The 26,657-nt window shown below is 45.4% G+C and overlaps 1 protein-coding gene across 3 annotated transcripts in view; it reads left to right on the forward strand.

Moving 5' to 3' along the window:
- Positions 1 to 26,657, forward strand: part of LOC122550999 (tripartite motif-containing protein 2-like) — a 134,824-nt gene that overhangs the window by 68,697 nt on the left and 39,470 nt on the right. For 2 of the 3 annotated variants that reach the window (XM_087988532.1, XM_087988537.1), the window contains one exon: positions 25,743 to 26,613. The exons of the other annotated variant lie outside the window; for it this stretch is intronic. In XM_087988532.1, the coding sequence (XP_087844658.1) occupies positions 25,743 to 25,802 (60 nt within the window). In that variant the 3' untranslated portion in view covers positions 25,803 to 26,613. Of the gene's footprint in view, positions 1 to 25,742; positions 26,614 to 26,657 lie in introns of those variants that run through there. 3 annotated transcript variants of the gene reach the window in all.

Here is a 26,657-nt window from a genome sequence, read left to right on the forward strand (position 1 = left end):
GTCCATGTGCTGTAGGTAGACCTACAAAACCCAGTGGGAGTGAATTGCAAGATTTTGACCCAACAACACTGAAGGAATTATGATATATTTCCAAGTCAGGATTGTGGTGGCTTGGAGGGGAACGTGCAGATGGTGGTGTTTCCATGTAAAAAAAAATTGAAGAAATGTGGCTGCTGGAAATCTGAATCAAAAACAGAAATTGTTGTGAAAGTTTAGCAGGTCTGGCAGCAAATATGGAGAAAAGTCAGATTTAACGTTTCAATTCCAGTGACCCTTCTTTCCACTACAAGCCCACTAATTCTCACAGTTACTTGACTATACTTCCTCACACACTGCTTCCTGTAAACTCACTATCTATCCTCCCAGTTCTTGCATCTCCGATGCCTCTGCTCTGGTGATGCCAACTTTGATATGTGGGCCTTTGAAATGTCCACCTTCTTCCTCAACCGAGGATTCTCCAGCACTGTGTTTGACAAGGCCCTCAACTGGGTCTGACCCAGCTCCCTCACTTCAGCCCTCCCCTCTTCTCTTCCTTTACACAACAGCGATAGGGTCCCCCCTGTCCTCAACTACCATCTCACCAGCTTCCATATCCAGAGGATCATTAGTTGCCTTTTCCGCCACCTCCATATTCCCCTCCCCTCCCTTGCCAACTTTGTGCAAGGACCGTTCTCTCTGGGACACCCTGGTCCACTCCTACTTCACTCCCAGTTCTCCTGCCTCTCAGCCCACGGCACCTTCCCCTGCAGTCGCAGAAGGTGTAACACTTGCCCATTTACTTCCTCCCTCCTCAGTATCCAAGGCCCAGAAACACCTTACAGCTGAAGCAGCACTTTACCTGCACTTCACTCAATTTGGTCTACTGCATTTGCTGCTCACACTGTGATCGGCACTACAATGGGGAGATGAAGCATAGACTGACCATTTCGTGAAAGTAAGGACTGCAGATGCTGGAGATCAGAGTCAAGATTAGAGTGGTGCTTTCCCAGCACCACTCTAATCTTGGGTGACCATTTCGCAGAGCACCTGCATTCTGTCCGCAAAAATGACCCTGAGCTTCCAGTTGCCTGCTACGACAACACACCACTCTGTTCCCTGGCTAACATCTCTGTCTCCTGTTGAGAGTTTTCTATAGGCCTCTGAAACGTTCCAGAGGTTTAGAGGAAAGGATTGAAAAGATTATTCTGGATAGGAGCGAAAGTAACAGGGTAGTTGTTATGGGGGACTTCCAACTTTCTAAATATTGACTGAAAACACAAAAGTTTGAGTACTTTAGATGGGTCAGTTTTTATTCCAATGTGTGCAGGAAGGTTTCCTGACACAGTATGTAGATAGGCCAACAAGAGGCAAGGTACATTGGATTTGGTACTGGCTAATGAATCAAGAATGCGGTGCTGGAAAAGCACAGCCGGTCAGGCAACATCCGAGGAGCAGGAGAATTAACATTTCAGGCATAAGTCCTTCATCACGAATCATCAAGAGTTCCTGATGAAGTGCTTATGCCTGAAACATCGATTCTCCTGCTCCTTGGATGCTGTCTGACCAGCTGCTTTTCCAGCCCCACACTCTTGACTCTGATCTCCAGCTTTGCAGTCCTCACTTTCTCCCACTGAGTAATGAACCAGGCCAGGTGTTAGATTTGGAGGTAGGTGAGCTCTTTGCTGATAGTGACCACAACTCGGTTATGTTTAGTTTAGCAATGGAAAGGCATAGGTATATACTGCAGGACAAGAGTTATAGCTGGGGAGAAGGCAATAATGATGCGATTAGGTAAATTTAGGATGCATTGGACAGGGAAGGAAACTGCAGTGGATGGGCACAATTGAAATATAGAGCTTATTCAAAGACCAGCTACTGCGTGTCCTTGATAAGTATGTACATGGGAGAAATTGAGGAGTGCAGATGCTGGAGACCAAAGTTGAAGAATGTGGTGCTGGAGGCACAGCTGGGCAGGCAGCAGCCAAGGAGCAGGAGAATTGACCTGATGAAAGATTTCATATGTTTATCCAATGACATTTAAATGCCCTTAAAGTTGGCGAGTCTACTACTGTTGCAGGCAGGGCATTCCACACCCTTACGACTCTCTGAGTAAAGAAACTATCCTCTATCTATCACCCCTCAATTTAAAGCTATGTCCTGCTCCTCGGATGCTGCCTGACCAGCTGTGCTTTTCTAGCACCACATTCTTCGACTAAGTATGTATCTGTCAGGCAAGGAGAAAGTGGTTGAGCGAAGGAGTTGTGGTTTACGAAAGAAGTTGAAACTCTTCTCAAGAGGAAGAAGGAGGCTTATGTAAAAATGAGATGTGAAGGCTCAGTTAGGGCGCTTAAGAGTTACAAGTTGGCCAGGAAAGACCTAAAGAGAGAGCTAAGAAGAATCAGGAGGAGACATGAGAGGCCTTTGGCAGATAGGATCAAGGAAAACCCTAAAGCTTTCTATAGGTAAGTCAGGAATAAAAGAATGACTAGAGTAAGATTAGGGCTGGAAACTGTGAAAATAGGTATGTCTCCTGCGCTGGATTGGATTTATCCTATGATTCTGTGGGAAGCTAGGGAGGAGATTGCAGAGCCTTTGGCTTTGATCTTTATGTCATCATTGTCGACAGGAACAGTGCCCGAAGACTGGAGGATAGAAAATGTTGTTCCCTTGTTCACGAAGGGCAGTAGAGACAACCCTGGTAATTATAGACCAGTGAGCCTTACTTCGGTTGTGGGTAAAGTGTTGGTAAAGATTATAAGAGATAGGGTTTATAATAATCTCGAAAGGAATAAGTTGATTAGGGATAGTCAACACGGTTTTGTGAAGGGTAGGTCGTGCCTCACAAACCTTATTAAGTTCATTGAGAAGGTGACCAAACAGGTGGATGGGGGTGAAATGGTTGATGGGGTGTATATGGGTTTCAGTGCGGTGTCTGATAAGGTTCCCCATTGTAGGCTGTTGCAGAAAATATGGAGGCATGGGATTGAGGGTGATTTAGCGGTTTAGATCAGAAGTTAACTAGCTGAAAGAAGACAGAGGATGGTGGTTGATGGGAAATGGTCATCCTGGAGTTCAGTTACTAGTGGTGTACCACAAGGATCTGTTTTGGGTCCACTGTTGTTTGTCGTTTTTATAAATGATCTGGATGAGGGCACAGAAGAATGGGTTAGTAAATGTGTGGATGACACTAAGGTCGGTGGCACTGTGGACAGTGTGGAAGGATGTTGCAGATTATAGAGGGACATAGATAAGCTGCAGAGCTGGGCTGAGAAGTGGCAAATAGGGTTTCATACGGAAATGTGTGAGGTGATTCACTTTGGAAGGAGCAACAGAAATGCAGAGTAGTGGGGTAATGGTAAGATTCTTGGTAGTGTGGATGAGCAGAGAGATCTCAATGTCCATGTGCATAGATCCCTGAAAGTTGCCACCCAGTTTGATAGGGTTGTTAAGAAGGCGTATGGTGTGTTAGCTTTTATTGGTAGAGGGATTGAGTTTCTGAGCCATGAGGTCATGCTGCAGCTGTAAAAAAACTCTGGTGTGGCCGCACTTGGGGTATTGCATATAGTTCTGGTCACTGCATTATAGGAAGAACGTGGAAGCATTGGAGAGGGTTCAGAGGAGATTTACTCATATGTTGCACAGTATGGAGGGAAGGTCTAATAGGAAAGGCTGAAGGACTTGAGGCTGTTTTCATTAGAGACAAGAAGGTTAAGAGGTGATTTAATAGAAACATACAAGATGATCAGAGGATTAGATAGGGTGGAGAGTGAAAGCCTTTTTCCTCGGATGGTGATGGCTAGCACGAGGGGACATAGCTTTAAATTGAGGGGTGATAGATAGAGGATAGTTTCTTTACTCAGAGAGTAGTAAGGGTGTGGAATTCCCTGCCTGCAACAGTAGTAGACTCGCCAACTTTAAGGGCATTTAAATGTCATTCAATAAACATATGAATGAAAATGGAATAGTGTAGGTTAGATGGGCTTCAGATTGGTTTCACAGGTCAGCGTAACATTGAGGGCGGAAGGGCCTGTACTGTGTTGTTGTAGTTTTCTGTGTTCTTTGTTCCCTGTCTCAGCTGTAGTGTTGCAGCAAAGCTCAGTGCAAAGCTGGAAGAACAGTTCTCCTTTTTTGCATTTGAGAGCTGTGCAACCTTCTGTACTCCGTATCGGGTTTAACACCTTCTCCCAAGTCCTCACCCTAACCCCCACACACCAGGCTTTGTTATCACATGGTTTGCTATTACACACAGCCCATTGTAGTCACTAATAGTCCCCCTTAGCTACCCACTGTCCTTGACTGACCATTATCCACTCTTTTGGCTGTCCAACAGTTCTTCTCTCTATGGGCTCTATCTTCATCTATTGTTTATTTCATCTCCCTCCCCAACCCCTTCTCTAACATATATACTCACCTTTTCTTAGCTACTATAAGTTCTGAAGAAGGATCACTGGACCTGAAACATTAACTCTGACTTCTGTCCACAGATGCTGCCAGACCTGCTAAGCTTTTCTAGCAATGTCTGTTTTTGTTCCCATCTTGCCTTTGTGTTTCACAGTGGAAATGGTTATGGGTTTGAAGGTGGTGTCCAAGGGTCATTGGTGAATTTCTGCAGTGGGGCTTCTTGTAGATACAACACATTGCTGTTACTGAGCGTCAGTGATGGAGGAAATGGATGCTTGTGGATGTGGTGCCAAGTGACCTGCTTTGTACTGGATGATGTCAAGCTTCTTGAGTGTTGTTGAAGCTGCATTTATTCAGGCAAGTAGGAAGTAATGCTGCACTGTCGGAGGGTCAGTGCTGAGGGAGTGCAGCACTGTGGAGGGTCAATGCTGAGGGTGTACCGCACTGTTGGAGGGTCAGTGCTGAGGGAGTGCAGCACTGTTGGAGGGTCAGTGCTGAGGGTGTACCGCACTGTTGGAGGGTCAGTGCTGAGGGAGTGCAGCATTGTTGGAGGGTCAGTGCTGAGGGTGTACCGCACTGTCGGAGGGTCATTGCTGAGGGAGTCCAGCACTGTTGGAGGGTCAGTGCTGAGGGAGTGCAGCACTGTTGGATGGTCAGTGCTGAGGGAGTGCAGCACTGTCGGAGAGTCAGTGCTGAGGGAGTGCTGCACTGTTGGAGAGTCAGTGCTGAGGGAGTGCTGCACTGTCGGATGGTCAGTGCTGAGGGAGTGCTGCATTGTCGGATGGTCAGTGATGAGGGAGTGCTGCACTGTCGGATGTCAGTGCTGAGGGAGTACAGCACTGTCGGAGGGTCAGTGCTGAGGGAGTGCAGCACTGTTGGATGGTCAGTGCAGAGGGAGTGCAGCACTGTCGGAGAGTCAGTGCTGAGGGAATGCAGTACTATTGAAGAGTCAGTACTGAGGGAGTGCTGCACTGTTGGAGGGTCACTGCTGAGGGAGTGACACGCTCTCGGAGGGTCTGTGCTGAGGGAGTGCTGCACTGTCGGACGGTCAGTATTGAGGGAGCCCCTCACTATTGGAGGGTCAGTGCTGAGAGAGTGCAGCACTGTCGGAGAGTCAGTGTTGAGGGAGTGCCGCATTGTCGGAGGGTCAGTGCTGAGGGAGTGACGCGCTGTCGGAGGGTCAGTGCTGAAGGAGTGCTGCACTGTCAGAGGGTCAGTACTGAGGGAGTACTGCACTGTCAGAGGCTCAGTACTGAGGGAGCGCCGCAGTTTCAGAGGGTCAGTACTGAGGGAGTGATGCATTGTCGGAGGGTCAGTACTGAGGGAATGCTGCACTGTCTGCAGGTCAGTACAGAGGTAGTGCCGCACTATTGGAGGGTCAGTACTGAGACAATGCTGTATTTTTGAAGGGTCAATACTCAGGGAGAGCAGGACAGTCGGAGGTTCAATACTCAGGGAGTGCCGCACTATCGGAGGGTCAGTACTGAGGGAGTGCTGCACTGTCGGAGGGTCGGTACTGAGGGAGTGCTGCACTGTCAGAGGGTCAGTACTGAGGGAGTGCTGCACTGTCGGATAGTCAGTGCTGAGGGAGTGCTGCACTGTAGGAGAGTCAGTGCTGAGGGAGTGCCACACTGTCGGAGAGTTAGTGCTGAGGGAGTGCCAACTGTCGGAGGGTCAGTACTGTGGGAGTGCCGCGCTATTGGAGGGTCAATACTGAGGGAGTGCCGCACTGTCGGAGAGTCAGTGCTGAGGGAATGCCGCGTTTTCGGAGAGTCAGTACTGACGGAGTGCCGCACTATTGGAGGGTCAGTGCTGAGGGAGTGCCGCACTATTGGAGGGTCAGTGCTGAGGGAGTGCCGCACCGTCGGCGGGTCAGTACTGAGGGAATGCCGCACTGTTGGAGGGTCAGTACTGAGGGAATGTCGCACTATCAGAGGGTCAGTACTGAGGGAGTGCCGCACTGTCGGAGGGTCAGTACTGAGGGAGTGCCGCACCATCGGCGGGTCAGTACTGAGGGAATGCCGCACTGTTGGAGGGTCAGTACTGAGGGAGTGCCGCACTGTCGGAGAGTCAGTACTTACATAGAAACATAGAAAATAGGAGCTGGATTTGGCCATTCAGCCCTTTAAATTTGCTCTAGCATTAGTTTGATCATGGCTGATCATTCATTTCAGGATCGTATTCTTGCCTTTCCCTCAAATCCTTTGATCTCTTTAGCCTTGATTGCTATATCCAACTCCTCAGGGAATCATCGTGTTTTAGCTTCGACTGCTTTCTCTGGCAGTGAATTCGTTGGGTGAAGACCTAAATGTTTCAGCCCATACTAAAGAGTCATAGAGTCATGCAGCAGTGAAACAGGCCCTTCGGCCCATCATGTCTGTGCTGACCATCAAACACCAACTACATTAATCTATTTACCTGCACTTGATCCATACACTCCTATACACCGGCATTTTAAGTGCTCATCCTGCTGGTTCTTCAGTGTTGTGGGAGTACCTGCCTCTGCCACTCTCTCAGGCAGCACACTCCATCTTTCTACCACCCTTTGGGGGAAATCATTTTCTCAGATCTCCTCTCAACCACTTACTCCTCAAGTTAAACTTATCCTCTCTGGCCTTAGACACATCTACCATGGGGAAACGATTCTCATGCTCTCTCCTATCTACACTTGAGTTATAATTCCAATGCTCCAAGGAAGACAAGCCCAGCCTATCCAGACTGTCCTCATAACTGAGACTATTCATCCCAAGAAACATCCTGGTGAATTTCCTGTGTACCCCTGTCAGTACACCAAGGTCTCTTTGTTCCTCAGGACTTCCTAGGAACCTACCATTCATTGTGTATATCCTTCCCTTATTAGACCTTCCAAAATGCATCAGCCCGCACTTAACAGGATTAAATGCCATCTGCCATTACTCTGCCCAATTTACCAGCTGATCAATATTAAGCTGTAGCCTAAGACTATACTTCTCACTGTGAACACAATTTTTAAGTGCCATGCAAACTTGCTAATTGCATTCACATTCAAGTAGTTAATGCCTCGCACCAATCCCTCTGGTATACCACTGGTCACAGTTGTCTAATCCATAAGAGCAACCCTCCACTATCATCCATTGCTTCTTACTTGGAAGCTAATTTTGGATCCTATTTGCCAACTTGTCTTCGATCCCATGGGTTCTTAGCTTTTGAATCAACCTTCCATGTGGGACCTTGTTGAAGGCCTTTTGTTTTTAATTTATTCTTGGCATCACTGGCCTGCTCAGCATTTATTGCCCAGAGAGCAGTTAAGAGTCAGCTGTGGGTGTGGAGTCACTTGTAGGCCAGAAGGCAGTTTCCTTCCCTAATGGACATTAATGAATCAGATGGGTTTTTCTGACAATCTACAATGGATTCATTTTCATCATTAGACTCTTAATTCCAGATTTTTATTGAGTCCATCTGTTGTGGTGGGATTTGAACCTGTGTAACCTGACCATTACCTGGCTCTCTGGATTAACAGTCCGGCGATAATACCACTAAGCCGTCGCCTGTCCTATCATCTTACTGAAGTCCATATAAACCACATCAACTACACTACCCTCATCAATATTATTTAGTTGGGCTTTTGCCCGAAACGTCGATTTCGCTGCACCTTGGATGCTGCCTGAACTGCTGTGCTCTTCCAGCATCACTAATCCAGAATCTAGTTTCTAGCATCTGCAGTCATTGTTTTTACCTCAATATTATTGTTATCTTTTCAAAAACCCAGCTGGATCTCCCTCCAACAAATCCATGCTGAATATTCCAGCTCAATCCCTGCCTTTCCAAGTGTTGATTAATTCTGTCCCTCTTTCAATAATTTCCCTACCACTGACATCAGACTAACTGCTGTGTAATTCCTGGCCTATCCTTGCTGCCCTTCTTGAACAAAGAAACCACATTAGCTTTCCTGCAGTCAAGTGGCATTTCACGTGGCCATCAAAGAATTAAATTCCTTTGCCAGGGCCCCAGCAATCTCCTTCCAGCAGTTTGAAAGGGAGAAGCTGTAATCCAATGTAATGGTATTAAAACTGAGTAAAGGTAGCTATAAAGACATGAGTGAGGAGCTGGTCAGGTTTGACTGTAAGTGGAGCATGTCAGGGAAGAACTGGAGCAGCAATGGCAGGAGTTTTTGTTTGGGGGGGAGGGGGGAGTAATTCAGGAGGCACAACACAAATACATTCCAAGGAAAAAGAAACATAGAAAGAGGAAGACAAGGCAACCATGGCTGAGAAGGGAACTCAGGTGCAGCATAAACGCAAATGAGAAAGCATACAATGTGGTGAAGATTAGTGGGAAGCCAGAGGATTGGGAAGCAGAGGACAACTAAAAAAGCAATGACGGGGAGAAAAAGAAAAATGAGAATAAGCTAGCTAATAATATCAAAGAAGGTTGCAGGATTCTTTTAGTTAAAAATCACACAACACCAGGTTATAGTCCAACAGGTTTAATTGGAAGCACTAGCTTTCGGAGCGACGCTCCTTCATCAGGTGATCACCTGATGAAGGAGTGTCGCTCCGAAAGCTAGTGTGCTTCCAATTAAACCTGTTGGACTATAACCTGGTGTTGTGTGATTTTTAACTTTGTACACCCCAGTCCAACACCGGCATCTCCGAATCAGGATTTTTTTAGATATTCAAGATATTGGACCTCTGGAAAATGAGGCGAGAGCAGTAATAATGGGGAACGAAGAAATGGTGGAGGAACTGAATGGGTACTTTGCATCAGTTTTCCCAGTGGAAAACACACCAGTAGAATACCAGAATTTCAAGAGAGTTGAGAAACAAAGATGAGTGTTGTGGCCATCACTGAGGAGAAGGCACTAGGGAAGCTGAAAGGGCTGAAGGTGAATAAATTATCTGGACCAGATGGACTACATTCTGGGTTCTGAAATAGATAGCTGAAGACATTGTGAATGCATTGGTGATGATCTTTCAAAATTACTGGAGTCAGGGAGGGTTCCAGAGGACTGGAAAGTGACTGAAGTAACAGCCCTGTTTAAAAAGGGAGGGAAACAGAAGACAGGAAACTAAAGACCAGTTAACCTGACCTTGATCATTGGCAAGATTTTAGAGTCCATTATTAAGAATGAGATTGTAGAGTACTTGAAAATTCTCTAAAACATCTCTTGCCTCCTCCTTATTTATCTGAGCATGTTCTAGAATCTCACCATCCCAACTGAAATCTCTGTGAACACAGAGGAGAAATATTAATTCAGGACCTCACCTGTATCCCTCGGCTGCACTCACAAGTTGCTCCTTTGATCTGTAATAGGTCCCATTCTTTCCCGGGCAATCTTTTTGCTCTTCATATACTTATAAAAAACCTTGGGGTTCTCCTTGATCCTATCTGCTGAAGACATTTCATGGCCCCTCTTAGCCCTCTAATTTCTTTTTTAAATAACCCCCTGCAATCTCTCAAGGGACTTCCCTGTTTTTAATGTCATGTAGCTGACAAATGCTTTGTTCTTCGTCTTTATCGAATGTTCAATATCCCTTGCTATCCTGGGTTCCCTGGACTTGCTGCCTTTGTCCTGCACTGTTAGAGGAACTTGCTGATCCTGAGCACTCACTTTACTATTTTTAAAAGATTCCCACTTTCCAAATGTAGGCTTACCTGCAAGTAATTGCTGCAAGTCTATGTTTGCTCGATCTTGTCTCATGATATTGAAATAGGCTTTCCCTCAGTTTAGACACTTAATTTATGCACTATCCTTATCCCTGTCCAGAATGACTTTGAAACAGAGTTATGGTCACTATCTCCAAAATGCTTTCTCACTGAAACTTCAACCATGAGGCTTTGTTCCCTCGGATTCGGTCTAGCACTGCCCCATCTCTAGTCAGACTATCGATGTACCGGCACAAAAAACTCTCTGGATGCACTTTAAAAATTCACCTTGTCTAATCCTTTCACACAAAGGTGATCCCAGTTAATGTTAGCCAAGTTGAAGTCCCCTACAACTAGAAACTATTCTTCTCACACCTCTCTGTGATTTGTCTACATATCTGCTCCTTTGTCTTCCTCTGACTGTTGGGAGCCCTGTGGTATAATCTCAGCAAAGTAAGCACCTTTTTGTTTTATTTCTAGCTGTACCTAGATGGCCTCATTTGAAGAGCCTTCTAAGATATCCTCCATCATTACCACACTGATGGTTTCCTTTACCAATAGTACAATAATCCACACCTCTCTTACATCCCTCCATATTGCAGCTGAAACTTCTGTACCTGGGAATGTTGAGCTGTCAATCCTGTCTGTCCTTCAACCATCTTTCAGTGATTGCAGCAATATCATATTCCCACGTGCTGATCAATGCTCTAAGTTAATCTGCCTTACCAGTCAAGCTCCTTTCATTAAAATAGATACAGTTTCGCTTTCCGGACGTCGCATGAGCCGGACGTCGCATGAGGCTTACCCCGCCCATATCCTCTTCTCTAATGGACTTTCATGGCATTCCGTCTACATCTGGTTGGACCTTGCTCTGACTTTACCTCTGCTCTGTTCCCGGCCTCCCCTGCCAAATCTGTTTAAAACGTAGCCAACAGCATAAGCGAACTTCCCAGCAAGGATATTGGACCCATTCTGGGTCGTTTGCAAGCCATCAGCTTGTACAAGTCTCACTGACCCCAGAATCTGTTCCAATTATAGCCCCCTCCCCCATTCTCCTGGATGCCATCAATGTATTGGTCCAGAAAACCATTCTGCATACTCTCTAGGAATTTCTCCTGTACTGTATGATTATTAATTTGGTTTATTCAAATTATATACAGATCAAAGTCACCCATAATTACGGATTGTCCTCTGTTATATGTGTCTCTAATTTCCTGTAGTTCCCTTCCCAACATCACGCCTCCAGTTTGGGGTCAACATGCAAAACCCTCAAATGTTCTATGCCTCTTGATATTTCCCAGCTCGACCTTTAAAGATTCCACATTGTCAGAGCTAATATCCTTCCTCATTATTGCATTAATTTCCTCTTTAACCAGCAATGCAACTCTGTCCCCTTTTCCTTTTACTCTGCCCTTTCTAAATAGTGCATACCTGAGGATGTTCAGTTCCTATCCCTGGTCACCCTGTAGCCATGTCTCCATAATCCCAACTACATCATACCAGCTTTCATCTATTTGCATGATTAATTCATCCACTTTATTGTGAATGCTCTGTGTTTAAGGCACAAAGCCTTAAGACTTGTCTTTTTAACATTATTTGTCCCATTCTCATTATCTTTTGCTGTGGCCCTGTTTGATCCTGGTTTTCTCTGCCTGTCACTTCTTATTCTCCTTTCTGTCTTTTCTTGTCCTTGATTCCTTGTCTCACCTGCCCAGGAACTGGTCCCAACTGCTGCGCCCTATAACCCTGCACATTGGTTGACGAATTCAGTGGAAACATTGCTCTCTTGAGTCCCTTGGTTGAAACTGCTTCAGTCTTAAATAATTTACCGTCATATCCTGAGACTGCATTATTTCTGGTTCAGGACCAGCCCACTCAGGGGAAACATCCTCCTTACATCTGCTCTGTCCAGCCCCTCTTATCCTTCTAAACTTTAGAGAATTCATGCCCAGTCAAACCAATCTTTCCTCAAAGCACAGTCCTGCCATTCCCAGTGTTAGCTGAATGAACTGGTAAGTCCCCAGTCTTTTCTGTGAGACAGTGCAGTATACCCCTGATTTAGATTTCATTTCTTCTCCTTTTCTCCAACTCTACCCATTAATGTACTTTTCTCAATTTTCGTGCTTTCTGTCTTTCCCAGCATTTCCTGACCGCTGCTTTTACTTTCTTATTCTGTCCTGATTCCCACACTCTGGCTGCATTTGTTTAATCCCTCCCCAGCAGCACAAGCAGTGCATACCCTAAGGATGTCAGTCTCTGCTCTGTTCAGGTGTAAGCCATCCAGTTTGTACAGGTGCCATTCCCACGAAAGAAGTCAAATTCAGGGTAAGGTAAGAATTTAAACCCCTTCCTCTTGTACAGTCCTTCCTATCGTCCACTCATCTACCCTATGATTTCTGTACTCGCTTGGACATGTCACCGTGAGTGATCAGAAATCACTACATTTGAGTTTGAATTCCCTCAGAGCCGCTCCACAATGTCAGCTGGAGTATCAGTCCCTGGGAATGTGGGTCAAATATTGAAGGGTTGATGGTGAGCTCCATCCATTGCTGTTCCTGGGAGTTTACTGGGGTGCAGGGAGGTAGAAGAAGAGGAATTCATGGTCATCATGCTCTGCTTGGAAGCACCTGCTGTGTTTGGGATCCTACTGTACTCAGGCTCTCACTGGAATCATCAAATGAGTTCACAGAGAAATTACGTTCAGTGAGCAGAACTACTTGGCAGGTCTGACCTGGACTCTTACTCTGATCCTAACCCTGAAGGTGACCCTTAGTCTGACCCTGAACATGACCTTTACCCTGATTCTAATCTGATCCCAGGTTTAATCTAAGTTTGCTGTCTCAGTGTTTGATGTCCATTTAAGGGGAATAGAGAGTGTAAGAGATATGCAGGCCAATCCGAGATGCCTGTGCTAACTCCTATTCTGTTAAGACCTACCAAAGGAGAAAGGCCTGCAGCACCTTGCAGCCAGGGGGTATCCCTTGGCTGGTTTGCTGTTGACTGTCTTGTACTTTTTCAACCCTAAACCCCCATTGCTGGGCCTTTGGAGTTAACTCCAGTGGTTCCTGGTGTAACTGCTGGATTGACCAGGGATCAGGGATTGACAGAGACACCATGAAGGTTCCTCAGAGACAATGTCATTGCTTGGCGTTTGGTTGATGCCACCTTCACTCTGGCAAGATCAACCAGAGGCTGGCATACCTCATTATTGTTTCCAGTTAATGAGGGCAACTTAAAATACCACAGCCAAATCAGTCAACTGAAGAGTGCCCTAGTTAATGTTCCTTCCTGACTGGTTAATGTCCCTTTCTGGTTGTTTAATGTCTCTCAGGAATAAGGAAGGTGCAATCACTATGATGGTGTTATACTGTTGGCCTCCCAGTGACCAGCAGGAGATAAGGTAACAGATATATGAACAGATTATGGAAAGCTGTAAAAACAACAAATTGGTTGGAGTGAGTGAATTTAACTTCCCCAATATTGCCTGGGACTCCCCTGGTGCCAGAAGCTTAGATAGGCCAGAATTTGTTTGGTTCATCCAGGAGGGTTTTTTGAAAGAATATGTAGAGGGAAGGACCAATATTAGACCTTGTGTTGGCCAGCTGATCAAAGTTTCAGTGAGGAGCATTTTGGGAACAGTGATCATAATTCCATAAGATTTAAGATAATAACAGATAAGGATAAGGTTGGTCCTTGGGTGAACGTGCTAAATTTGGAGAAGGCTAATTCTAACGGTATTAGTGTATTGGGCCTAAACTGGAGAAATTAGATTGGGGGATACATCCAAATCTGACATGTGGGAGTCTTTTAAAGGCCAATTGATCAGAGTTCAGGACCAGTGAGGATGGAAGATAAGGATAGCAAGGTTCAGGAATCCTGGATGACAAGAGATATTGAAAGTTTAGTCAAAAAGAAAAAGGAAGCATATGTAAGGTTTAGGAAACTGAAATTAAGACAGGGCATGAGGAATTGGAAGGAAGCAGGAAAGAATGTAAACAGCAGCTTAGGAGGGCTAGAAGAGGACACATATTTGGACCAAGAGGATAGCAAGGGAAAAAAACAGATACACTCAATGATAAAGGATGGATAGAGTTGGAGCAATTTGGGAGATTCTTAATAAATACTTTGCATCAGTATGCACCAAGGAGAAGGACATGCATGATGATAAGATTAGGGTAGGGTGGCATGGTGGCTCAGTGGTTAGCACTGCTGCCTCACTGCACCAGGGACCTCGGGCAACTGTCTGTGTGGAGTTTGCATATTCTCACTGTGTCTGCGTGGGTTTCCTCCGGGTGCTCCAGTTTCCTCCCATAATCCAAAAATGTGTGGGTTAGGTGAATTGGCTGTGCTAAATGTCCACACTGCTCAGGGATGTGTAGGTTAGGTGCATTAGTCAGGGATTAAATGTCAGAGAATCGGTCTGGGCGGGTTACTCTTCAGAAGGTAAGTGTGACTTGTTGGGCCAAAGGGTGTTTTCACACTGTAGGGATTCCATGACCTTTCTATGTTGATATTCTAGGGCATGTCAGTATGAAGAAGGAGATGATATTGGGTGTTTTTAAAAACATTGAGGCAGTAATTCCCCAGGGCCTGATGGGATCTATCTGAGAATGCTGAGAAAAGCAGGGACGAGATTGCTGGGGCCTTGTCTGAGATGTTTATATCCCTTTAGTCACAGGTGAGATTCCAGAAGACTGGAGAATGGCCAATGTTGATCCTTTGTTTAAGAGCAACGGTGATAATCCAAGAAATTAATATCTTGTGAGCCTTACGTCAGAAATTATTAGACAGGATTCTTAGGGACAGGATTTACTTGCATTTGGAAAAGAATGGACTTATTAGGGATAGTCAACATGGCTTTGTGCAGGAGAGGTCTTGTCTCACAAATTTGATTGAGTTTTTTGAGGAAGTGACGCAGATGATTGAGGGTAAGGCAGTGATGTTCACATGGATTTTACTAGTGCATTTGACAAATTCCCTCATGATAGGCAAGTCCAGCAGATTAAGTCACATGGGATCATGGTAAGTTGGATACAACATTGGCTTAGGCTGAGAAGACGGAGGCTAGTCCTGGAGGGATGTTTTTCTGACTGGAGGTTTATAACCAGTGGTGTTCCGCAAGTATCAGTGCTGGGACCTCTTGTCGTTTGTAATGCATATAAATCACTTGGATGAAAAAATAGGTGGTTTCATTAGTAAGTTTGCAGACAACACAAAGATTTGGGGGAGTTGTGAACAGTGAAGAAGGATATCAAAGGATGCAGCAGGATATGGATCAGATAGAAAGATGGGTAGGGAAGTGTCAGGTGGAGTTCAATCAGGACAAATGTGAGGTGATGCATTTCAGGTCCAATGCAACAGGAAGATCTGCAGTAATTGGCAGGAACCTTAAGAGCATTGATATACAAAAGGATCTTGGGGTACAAGTCCACAGTTCCCTGAAACTGGAAATGCAGGTGGATAAGGTTGGCTTGCCTTCATCAGATGGGTCATTGAGTATGAAAATTGGCAAGTCATGTTGCAGTTGTATGAAACTTTAATTAGGTCACATTTGGTGTGCAGGCCTGGTCATACACTATAGGAAGGATATGGAGACTTTGGAGAGGGTGCAAATGAATTTTACCAGGATGTAGCCCACATTGGAGTCTATTAGCTATAAGGAGAGATTGGATAAACCTGGATTGTTTCTGGAGTGTCGAAAGCTGAGGGATGATGTGATAGAAGTATGAGATAAAATTGAGAGACGTATGGATAGGATTGTCAGTTGGAATCTTTTCTTCCCAGGATGCAAATGTCAAACACTAGAGGGGGGAGGTTTAAGGCGGATGGGGAAAAGTTTAAAGGAGATGTGCAAGGCAAGTTTTTTTTTACACAGAGGGTGGTAGATGCCTGGAACATGCTATCAGGAGAGGTGGTAGAAGCAGATACAACAGTAACATTTCAGAGCAATTTAGGAAATAAAGAGATACAGTGCAGGCAGAAGGGATTTGTTTAGGATGGCATAATGATCAGCACAGACATGGTGGGCCAAAGGGTCTGTTCCTCTGCTGGACTATTCTGTGTTCTTCCCGACTGGTTAGTGTGCCTGAGATGGGTTGCATGTACAAGATGAATCTGTTTCCAAAGAAAATGATGCTCATCCCAGTGTTAATCGTGATCCCAATCCCAGTTAGTGTTTGAATGGCTAACATTGGTGAGGGTGAGGGGGTGGGAGTGCAGAGTGAGGATGAGAGTACAGTTCAGAGTGAGATGGGATTGGGAAGACACAGATAAGGGTGAGGAGAGTGAGGGTGTGGAGTGAAGGTGAGGATGAGGTGGAAGAGGATGACGTGGGTGAAGGTGAGGAGGGTGTGGGTAAAGGGGTGAGGATGAGGTGGGCAAGGGGTTAAGGATGTAAGGGGTGATGGTGAAGTGGGTGTGAAGGAGCTGATGTGAAATCTCTATTGTGGTGCATGAGCATCACAGCTGCTCTCTGACCTTTGACCCTGAGTCAGGTGTCTTTCAGTAAACTAATACAATAATTAAAAATGCGATGTAAGGTGATCTCGTGTTACGTGTGTGTGTGTGTGCCTGTATGTGTTTCTTGCCCAGTAGCTCTGTTTCAAGCTTTAACATTTTCATTTGTTCTTAGCAGCTGGGTATTTATGGAGCTGAAATACAATGAGGTTTCACTCAGCTCATTCCAATTCAATGGTCAGTTATTGGCCAGTTTTGGAAACTGTCTGAGGTTCAGGAAACAAAGGTTCCTTTCTGTCCTGTCTCTGAATTGAGATTTGTCTCAAATTTCTCTGTTATCTTCCCACATTTCCTGACGGAGTTCCATTCGACGACACTGAGGAAACTGTGAGCAACAATAAAGATAAACACAAAGCACAATTAGCTGCCCTTGATTTGAAGGTGACGTCTCCTCTAAGTTTCAGCTGGGGGCCTTCATGTGAGTTTATTGAAATTCTGTCATGTGTTCATCATTGGAGACTAGTGTTTGTTGCTAACCCTAACTGCCTTTGAACTGATTTCTGAGGGTAGTTAAGAGTCAACCACATTGCTGTGAATCTGGAGTCACCGAGAGACCAGACCCTGTGAGGATGGCAGATTTCCTTTCCAGTATTTGTATCCTGCCTTTTGCTATGAGGTGCATAAAAATAGAAGACGGGACAGTACAGCACAGAAACAGGCCCTTCGGCCCATCTTGTCTGCACCAACTGTGATGCCATTCTAAACTTATCCCATCAACTTGCATATAGTTCATATACCTCTATTCCCTGTCTGTTCAGGTATCTTGTCTAAATCCCTTTAAAAAGGTTGCTAACATTGCTATAAAGATAGATGCATTTGTATGAGAAACTGGAATACTGTCCAGTGCTGAGGTTGTTAATTAACAGCCAGAACATATTCTTGGCAGACCAGACTAGGCTTTACAGTATGCTGATAGATACTCCAGGCCAAAAGGGCAGACTGAGAATGGACTAAGGTGTAACAACTGCTCGGGGGACTGAGCTGAAAAGTGAGCCCAACTATTGCCATAGCTGCAGCAAAAGTATAAATGTCCTCTGTGGTCACTGGAATGATCAATTTGTTTCTCTTCATTCTTATTAATTGGAACTAAAGAGGAGGGCATCAGGTTGCTTCAATGTGCTCAAAGTAACTAATTTATGAATAACCAACTGATTTTCTAAACAAATGGAGAAACTCAAAGTCAGCTAAGGTACCATGCAGATTATAACCATTGTCTTTTCATCCCAAATGCATACATTCAGAAAGAGGAGCAAGTGAGGATTGCAGATGCTGGAGATCAGAGTTGAGAGTGTGGTGCTGAAAAAGCAGAGCAGGTCAGGCGCATTCCAAGAAGCAGGAAAAACAATGTTTCAAGCAAGAGCCTTCCTGATGTAGGGCTTATGCCAGAAACGTCGATTCTCCTGCTCCTCGGATGCTGCCTGACCTGCTGTGCTTTTCCAGCCCGTAGTGTTAGGTGCAGGGGTAAATGTAGGGGAATGGGTCTGGGTGGGTTACGCTTCGGCGGGTCGGTGTGGACTTGTTGGGCCGAAGGGCCTGTTTCCACACTGTAAGTAATCTAATCTAAAACAGAAGCACCACACTCTTCATCCCCGACATTCAAAAACAGTAGGATATGACAACACATCCCTGTCGGGATATAATGAATTTGAATTTTTTTCTAAATTTATTTATTTGTGGGATGTGGGTGTCAGTGGCTGGGCTCAGCATTTATTGCTTGTCCCAAGTTGCCCCTTGAGAAGGTGGGGCGCACTGCCTTTTTGAACCGCTGCAGTCCATGTGCTGTAGGTACACCCACAATATCTTTAGGGAGGGAATTCCAGGATTTTGATCGAACGCCAGTGAAGGAACGGCAATATATTTCCAAATCAGAATAGTGAGTGGCTTGAAGGGAAACTTGAAGGTGGTGGTGTTCTCATTTATCTGCTGCCCTTGTCCTTATGGATGGATGTGGTCATGGGTTTGGAAAGGGCTATCTGAGGATCTTTGGTGAATTTCTGCAGTGCATCTTGTAGATAATACACACTGCTGCTACTGGGCGTCGGTGGTGGACGGAGTGAATGTTTGTTGATATAATGCCAATCAAATGGGCTGCTTTGTTCTGAATGGTGTCAAGCTTCTTGAGTGTTGTTGGGGTGCACTAATCCAGGCCAGTGGGGAGTATTCCATCATATTTCTGATTTGTGCCTTGCAGATGGTGGGCAGGCTTTGGGGAGTCAGGAGGTGAGTTACTCGTTGCAGTATTCCTAGCTTCTGACCTGGTCTTGTAGCCATAGTGGTTATGTGGTGAGTCAAGTTGAGTTTCTGGTCGATGATGTTGATTGTGGGCAATTCAGTGATGGTAACACCATTGAATGTCAAGGGGCGTTGGCTGGAATGTCTCTTATTGGTGATGGTCGTAGCTTGGCATTTGTGTGGTACGAATGTTACTTGCCACTTGTCAGCCCAAGCCTGGACATTATCCAGATCTTGTTGCATTTGAACATGGACTGCTTCAGTATCTGAGGAGTCATGAATGGTACTGTACATTGCGCAATCTTTGGTGAACATCCCCACTTCTGACCTTATGGTGGAGGGAAGGTTATTGATGAAGGGGTTGAAGGTGGCTGGGCTGAAGACATGACCCTGAGGAACTCCTGCGGAGTACTCCTGGAGCTGAGACTATTGCCCTGCAACACCCACGACCATCTTCCTATGTGTCAGGTACGACACCAACCACTGGAGAGTTTGCACCCGATTCCCATTGGTTCCAGTTTTCCTGGGGCTCCTTGATGCCACACTTGGTTGAATGCAGCCTTGATGTCAAGGGCTGTCACTCTCCTCTCCCCTCTGGAATTCAGCTGTTCTGTCCATGTTTAAACCAAGGCTGTAATGAGGTCAGGAGCTGAATGGCCCTAGCGGAACCCAAACTGGGCGTCACAGCACGTTATTGCTGAGCAGGTGCTGCTTGATAGCACTGTTGATAACACTTTCCATCACTTTTCTGACAATCGAGAGAAGACTTATAGGGCGGTAATTGACTGGGTTGGATTTGTCCTGCTTTTTATGTACAGGACATACTTGGGCAATTGTCAGATAGAAGCCAGTGTTGTAACTGTACTGGAACAGCTTGGCTAGGGGAGCAGTAAGTTCTGGAGCACAAGCCTTCAGTACCATTGTCAGAATGTCGTCAGGGCCCATAGCCTTTGCTGTATCCAGTGTCTCCAATCATGTTTTGATAAGGTGAGAGGTGGAAAGTTTAAGGGGGATATATGCGGCAAGTACTTCACACAGTGTGTGGTGGGCGTCTGGAAAGCATTGCCAGCAGAGGCGGTAGAGGCAGGCACGGTAGATTCATTTAAGATGGATCTAGACAGATGCATGAATAGATGGGGAGCAGAGGGATACAAATGCTTGGGAATTGACCATCAGATTTAGATAGTACATTTGGATCGGCTCAGGCTTGGAGGGCCGAAGGGCCTGTTCCTGGGCTGTAAATTTTCTTCGACAGCTTTGACAAAGGGTCAGTTAGACTTGAAATGTCAGCTCTTTTCTATCCTTACAGCATTTTCTCTTTTGGTTGTAAATTTTCTTTGTTCTGTATCATGTAGAGTGAATTGAATTGGCTTAAGACCGATATCTGTAATGCTGGGGACTACTTGAGGATGCTGAGATGGATCACCTACTCGCCATCTCAGCTGAAGATTGTTGTGAATGCTTCAGCTCTTCCATGATCACAAATGTATAGCTTCCTCCTCCACTGAGTTGCTTAATTGTCCACCACCATTCACAACAGGATGTGACAGGACTGCAGAGCTTAAATCTGTGGGATCGCGTGGCTGTACCTCTCGCTTTCTGTTTATGTTGTTTGGCATGCAAGAACAGAACAATTTTGGTTGTCCGAACATCAATTATCTGAATGATGGATTATCTGAGCAAGATCTCAAGGTTCCGTCAAAATTTTATTTAAATAATAGCATAGCGAGAGCAAGCAGTCTGAGCTGACAGCGGGAGCAGGGTTGTTATGGGAAACCTGTTCCTGCTATTGCCATCACCACGGAAACTCTGTTCCTGCTTTTGCCGCTTTTATCACCCTCAGTGCTTCCTCTAGATGTTCTTCAACATGGAGGCGTACCAACTCCTCAGTTGTGGGAAGACAGTACGGGGTAATCGGCAGGAGGTTTTCTTTCTCATGTTTAACCTGTATCCACAACAGAGTCAATGTTGAGGACACCCAGGAAAACTCACTTCTGACTGTATACCACTGTGCCTTCACCTCTGCTAGGTCTGTCCTGCCAGTGGGACAAGACATATCCAGGGATGGTGATGGTAGGGTCTGGGATGTTGTCCATAAGTTATGATTCTGTGAATATGACTGTCAGTCTGTTGCTTGACTAGTTTGTGAGACAGCTCTCCCAGTTTCGGCAGTAGTCCCCAGATATTAGTGAAGAGGACTTTGCAAGGTAGACAGCTGTTTTCTGCCATTGTCTCTTCCGGTGCCTTGGTCGATGCCAGGTGATCAGTCTGGTTTTATTTCTTTAAGACTTTGTAGTGATTGGTGCAACTGAATGGCTTGCTAGACCTTTTCAGAGGGCAACAGAGAGTCAATCACATTGTTGTGGGTCTGGCGCCACATGTAAACCAGACCAGGTGAATATGGCAGATTTCCTTCACTGAAGAACTGTACCAAATATGGGTAATAAAAATGAACAATATTCACATGGAAAGAGGTGCAAATGAAATAGAATTGACTTCTCACAATGTGTTCAGTTTTCTGTCTAATTAATAGAATTGTAGGTTGACTTGGAATAATGGAATATCTTCAGGCCAGATTTCAGATGGAAAACAGGTAGGAACCCTAATATTTGAAACTTCATCTGTTTTTCAAACTACTTCACAGAGGTAGAGCGAACCTGCAGTTAGTTTTGCTTTTTAAGTTTTATCTCTTACTGATTGAAAGAAAAAAAGACTACTTTTGGCTGATTGGTTCTTAAGTGACTTACTCACAAAAAAATCTTTACTTCAGATGCTGTTGCTAGCCAGCAAACAACACGACCCCCAAGATTTTCCCAAGTCTGTCCAACCTGGTGAATTGAAATACTTTCTCCAGTCATAGCAGATAATCCACAGATTTTTAAAAAAAATTTCTGTCTGTACATTTCCAAGAAATCATATGATAAAGCCTCAGAATCCTGAAAGGGCCAACTCAGTCCATATTCCGGTTCCTCATAGTCTACCTTTATTTCTAACAAAGAGCAGAATGCAATTACGGCAGATGACATCGCAAGATGGAAAGGTGTGTGTAAAGTTTGGGGAAAGGTGTGTTCTCACTACAGGGAATGGAACCATCTTCCACACAGGCCAGAAGAAAGCACACCGAGCTGGTGGCCTCTGTAGAGATATCAGCCGAAGGTTCGAAAGAATCATTCTGACGTGCACCAGGTTGCTTCAGTCAAGTCAATAGGCAAAAAATTAATAGTGACTGTTGGAATGGGAACTGTAGAAGGAGAACATCAGGTCAACAGAAAGTGTCAGACTGACACTGGGGTAATATGCAATATTGTGATCGTTGCCACGTTGTGTGAAATGGCTCAACATGGCAATTCCAAACTGAAAGAAAGTGAGGACTGCAGATGCTGGAGATCAGAGCTGAAAAATGTGTTGCTGGAAAAGCGCAGCAGGTCAGGCAGCATCCAAGGAGCAGGAGAATCAATGTTTCGGGCATAAACCCTTCTTCAGGAATGAGGAAGGCGTGCCAAGCAGGCTAAGGTAGGGAGGAGGGACTTGGGGGAGGGGTGTTGGAAATGCCATAGGTGGAAGGAGGTTAAGGTGAGGGTAATAGGCCGGAGAGGGGGTGGGGGTGGAGAGGTCGGGAAGAAGATTGCAGGTCAAGAAGGCGGTGCTGAGTCTGAGGGTTGGGACTGAGATGAAGTGGGGGGAGGGGAAATGAGGAAGCTGGAGAAATCTGCATTCATCCCTTGTGGTTGGAGGGTTCCCAGGCGGAAGATGAGGCGCTTATGTTGGATATGTGGAACAGTCCATCTTCCGCAGCTACACTGGCACCACCCCCCACCTTTTCCTCCGCTACATCGATGACTGTATCGCCTCGTGCTCCCACGAGGAGGTTGAACAGTTCATCCACTTTACCAACACCTTCCACCCCGATCTCAAATTTACCTGGACCATCTCAGACTCCTCCCTCCCCTTCCTAGACCTCTCCATTTCTATCTCGGGCAACCGACTCACCACGGACATTTACTATAAACCGACCGACTCCCACAGCTACCTAGACTACACCTCCTCCCACCCTGCCCCCTGTAAAAACACCATCCCATATTCCCAATTCCTTTGCCTCCGCCACATCTGCTCCCAGGAGGACCAATTCCAATACCGAACAACCCAGATGGCCTCCTTCAAAGACCACAATTTCTCCTCAGATATGGTTGATGATGCTCTCCACTGCATCTCCTCCACTTCCCCCACCTCCACCCTTGAACCCCACCCCTCCAATCACCACCAGGACAGAACCCCACTGGTCCTCACCTACCACCCCACTAAACTCCAGATACATCGTATCATCCTTCGTCATTTCCGCTACCTCCAAACAGACCCCACCACCAAGGATATATTTCCCTCCCCTCCCCTATCAGCGTTCCGGAAAGACAACTCCCTCTGCGACTCCCTTGTCAGGTCCATACCCCCCACCAACCCAACCTCCACTCCTGGCACCTTCCCCTGCAACCGCAAGAAATGCAAAACTTGCACCCACACCTCCCTGCTCACTTCCCTCCAAGACCCCAAGGGATCCTTCCATATCCATCACAAATTCACCTGCACCTCCACGCAATCAATTATTGCATCTGCTGCACCCGATGTGGCCTCCTATACATTGGGGAGACAAGCCACCTACTTGGGATAATTTCAGAGAACACCTCTGGGACACCCGCACCAACCGCCCTGTGGCTGAACACTTTAACTCCCCCCTCCCACTCCGCCAAGGACATGCAGGTCCTTGGCCTCCTCCATCGCCAGACCATGGCAACACGACGCCTGGAGGAAGAGCGCCTCATCTTCCGCCTAGGAACCCTCCAACCACAAGACTTGCAATCTTCTTTCTGACCACTCCGCCCTCACCCCCTCTCCGGCCTATCACCCTCACCTTAACCTCCTTCCACCTATCGCATTCCCAACGTCCCTTCCCCAAGTCCCTCCTCCCTACCTTTTATCTTAGCCTGCTTGGCACACCTTCCTCATTCCTGAAGAAGGGCTCATGCCCGAAACATCGACTCTCCTGCTCCTTGGATGCTGCCTGACCTGCGGCGCTTTTCCAGCAACACATTTTTCAATTTCAAACTGAAGCCTCAAGAGTAAGGTTATAGTTATGTGATGGTACAAATTAATGCTGAGAGGATAGATCACTCTATGAACGCATTGCAACAAGTGAACGAGGATCTGGAGTTGCAGATTAGAGATGGCAGGAACTGCCACTCTCAGCTGAAGCAAGTTTACAGGTTGGATTGGTAACTCTCAACATGCCAAATGAGATTGGCATAGTGTCACAGCATATACACCAACCACTAACTGAGCTGGATAACCATCAGCGGAGTATAACAAATGTTCTTAGAGTTAGGATGTCATACAGGAGAATGTTGCCCTAAAGTCATTTGGATGTTCAAGACCTTTCCAACATTTGCGGAGGGAAGTTCCAGCTGCCCTCAAATCAACACTGAAAAGTACAAGAGAAGAGCTGGTATTCAGGAAACTGGCAAATCTGACAAAATGGATTGGCAGCGTGGAACAGTGAAATAACCTGGGGGAAGAAATAGCTCCAGAGATGCTGGGTGTCCCATCACTGAGTACCCCTTTATTTACATTCTCAAGCCAGCTCGCAGAATGAACAGGACACCTGACACTCCTGTGTATATCTGTCAGGCAGGGCTCCCTAACTGGACCAGATTAACCACCCCCAGCAGGAAGCTCATTTTTTCTTTTTTTTTGCTTCTTTTTGTATTCCTGTACTTTTTTTTACAAATTACCCCCACACCACCGCCTAACTGCAGTAGTGCTTACTTTCCCCCCCACACACATTTTGTGTGTGTGCAGTGCGAGACACAGTAAAAGACACAAAGTGTACAAATCTTTATTCAATTTCTACCACCAGGAAGAAAAGAAACACCCAAGTGGCCAGTGACAAGCAGTGACTGGATCTTTCTGCATCCAAAATCTGATATTGTCAGCTGTGACTGAGAGTCTGTGTGGAAAATTTAAAACCAGAATGACTTTTCCTGCAGAGGCACTACTGGTGGTGTATCTGCCAGCGGGAGGCAATTGAAGACATCTGCATTTGCTACTTGGGTTCCTAGTCAGTGTTACAGGTTGTAATTGTACTCTCTTAGAAGGAGAGCCCATTGCTGAATTTGACTTGAAGCTGTAGATGGCTCAGCCTTGTCCTCTTTGAGTAGCCCTGGCAGGGGTTTGTGGTCTGTTACTGTTACAAATTTGCATCCATAAAAGCATTGGTGAAACTTTCTTATGCCAAAGATGACTGCCAAACCTTCCTTTTCTATCTTGCCAAATTTGCACTCTGCATCAGCCAAAATCCGGGAAGTATATGCTATTGGGATTTCCTCTCTATTTGGCCATCTGTGAGCGAAAATTACCCTGAGACCATATGGACAGGTATCACATATCAGCAGCAGATCTCACTTGATGATCATAGTCCGCTGGTATCTTAAAGGATGATAGTTGTTTCTTCACTTTCCCAAAGGTTACATCTTGGCTACAAGACCATTTCCAAGACTGACCCTTTTTCAGTAGCAGATGTAAGGGTGTGAACTTTCTCTAATAATTCCCCAATCCAAGGAAAGTCCTAAGCTCCAGTACAGACATGGGAACAGGAACATCTTTGATTACCCTAACTTCATCGTTAAACAGGTGTAAGCCAGCCTGGTCAAGTCTGTCACTCACGTAGGTCAGTTGGGGTGCCTGAAACACACATTTGTCCTTTCTGAGGCTTGCCTGGGAGAAGCGTCTAAGGACTATGTCTTGGTTCTCTAAGTGCTCCTTAATGGATCTTCCCTGTTATTAGTACATCATCCAGATAAATAGTGACCTGGGGTTGACCTTGTAAAATGTTCTCCATGGTTTGCTGAAAAATGGCACAGGCTGAAAATACCCGAAATGGCAGTTTCACATATTGGCACAAACTCTTATGGGTATTAATTTTATCATTTTTCTTCATCTAGTTGCAGTTGCACGTATGGATGGCTCACGCCCAGCTTAGTGAAGAACAGCTTTGCATATAAGCCCTCTATGCAAGGGGCTCCAGTTGCAAAAAGTGGTTTACTGTTTGTTTAAAATCCCCACAAAGGCAAACCAACCCATTAGGCTTCACAATTGAAAGACTCGTGCTGCTTATTCCATAGACTCTACTGGTTTGATGATTCCTTCGCTTTCCAGCCTTCTGACTTCTGCTTCTACTTTTGCACATAAGGCAAATGGTAGTAGGTGGGCCTTGCAGAATCATGGAATTGTTTTCCTGGTCAACACGTAAAGTGGCATTAGCTCTTTTGATGGTTATTATGACACAACAGTGAACCCCTTTGTTAATTAAACCAAATGCCCTGAAAAGCACACCTCGTCTTGTAATCTGTTAAAATATGAGTGACAGAGAACTCTCAAATTCACTATTTAAATAAAATAATATCAATTTACTTTTTAATTCTAAAAGTCAACATTAAACAACTATTCACAACTCTCAGTTCCCCTTTCTCTTAACTGCTTATTATTTGCCTCCAACTCTATAACAATATGCTGTTTCAATAAGACACTTACTAAAATGACATCAACTTAATTTCAAAGCCACACAGGAACCTTTGTCATCAGTGTCTGTCTTCTTCTGTCTGAAGATCTCCCTGGGTTGTCTTTTTACTTTTTACTGCAAATATGTTTCATTAGAAAAGGTACCTTTGGTAGAGTGTTTCCTAAATATTTAGGTCTCTCTCGATGGTAGTTGCTCTCTCTGCAATGTTCAAATGCCTGCATTTTCATATCCCTAACATCAGATTGTCTCATTGGTTCAATGTTGGTAAAACAATAAATTCAAGTTTAATTGGGTTTTAGTATCCTGGGGCATAATTTAAACTTGTTAAATTCGAATT

The sequence above is a fragment of the Chiloscyllium plagiosum genome, unplaced genomic scaffold (genome assembly GCF_037043375.1).
Source record: "Chiloscyllium plagiosum isolate Xiang-an unplaced genomic scaffold, Cpla_swu_hap1 HiC_scaffold_6, whole genome shotgun sequence".
NCBI classification, from domain to species: domain Eukaryota; kingdom Metazoa; phylum Chordata; class Chondrichthyes; order Orectolobiformes; family Hemiscylliidae; genus Chiloscyllium; species Chiloscyllium plagiosum.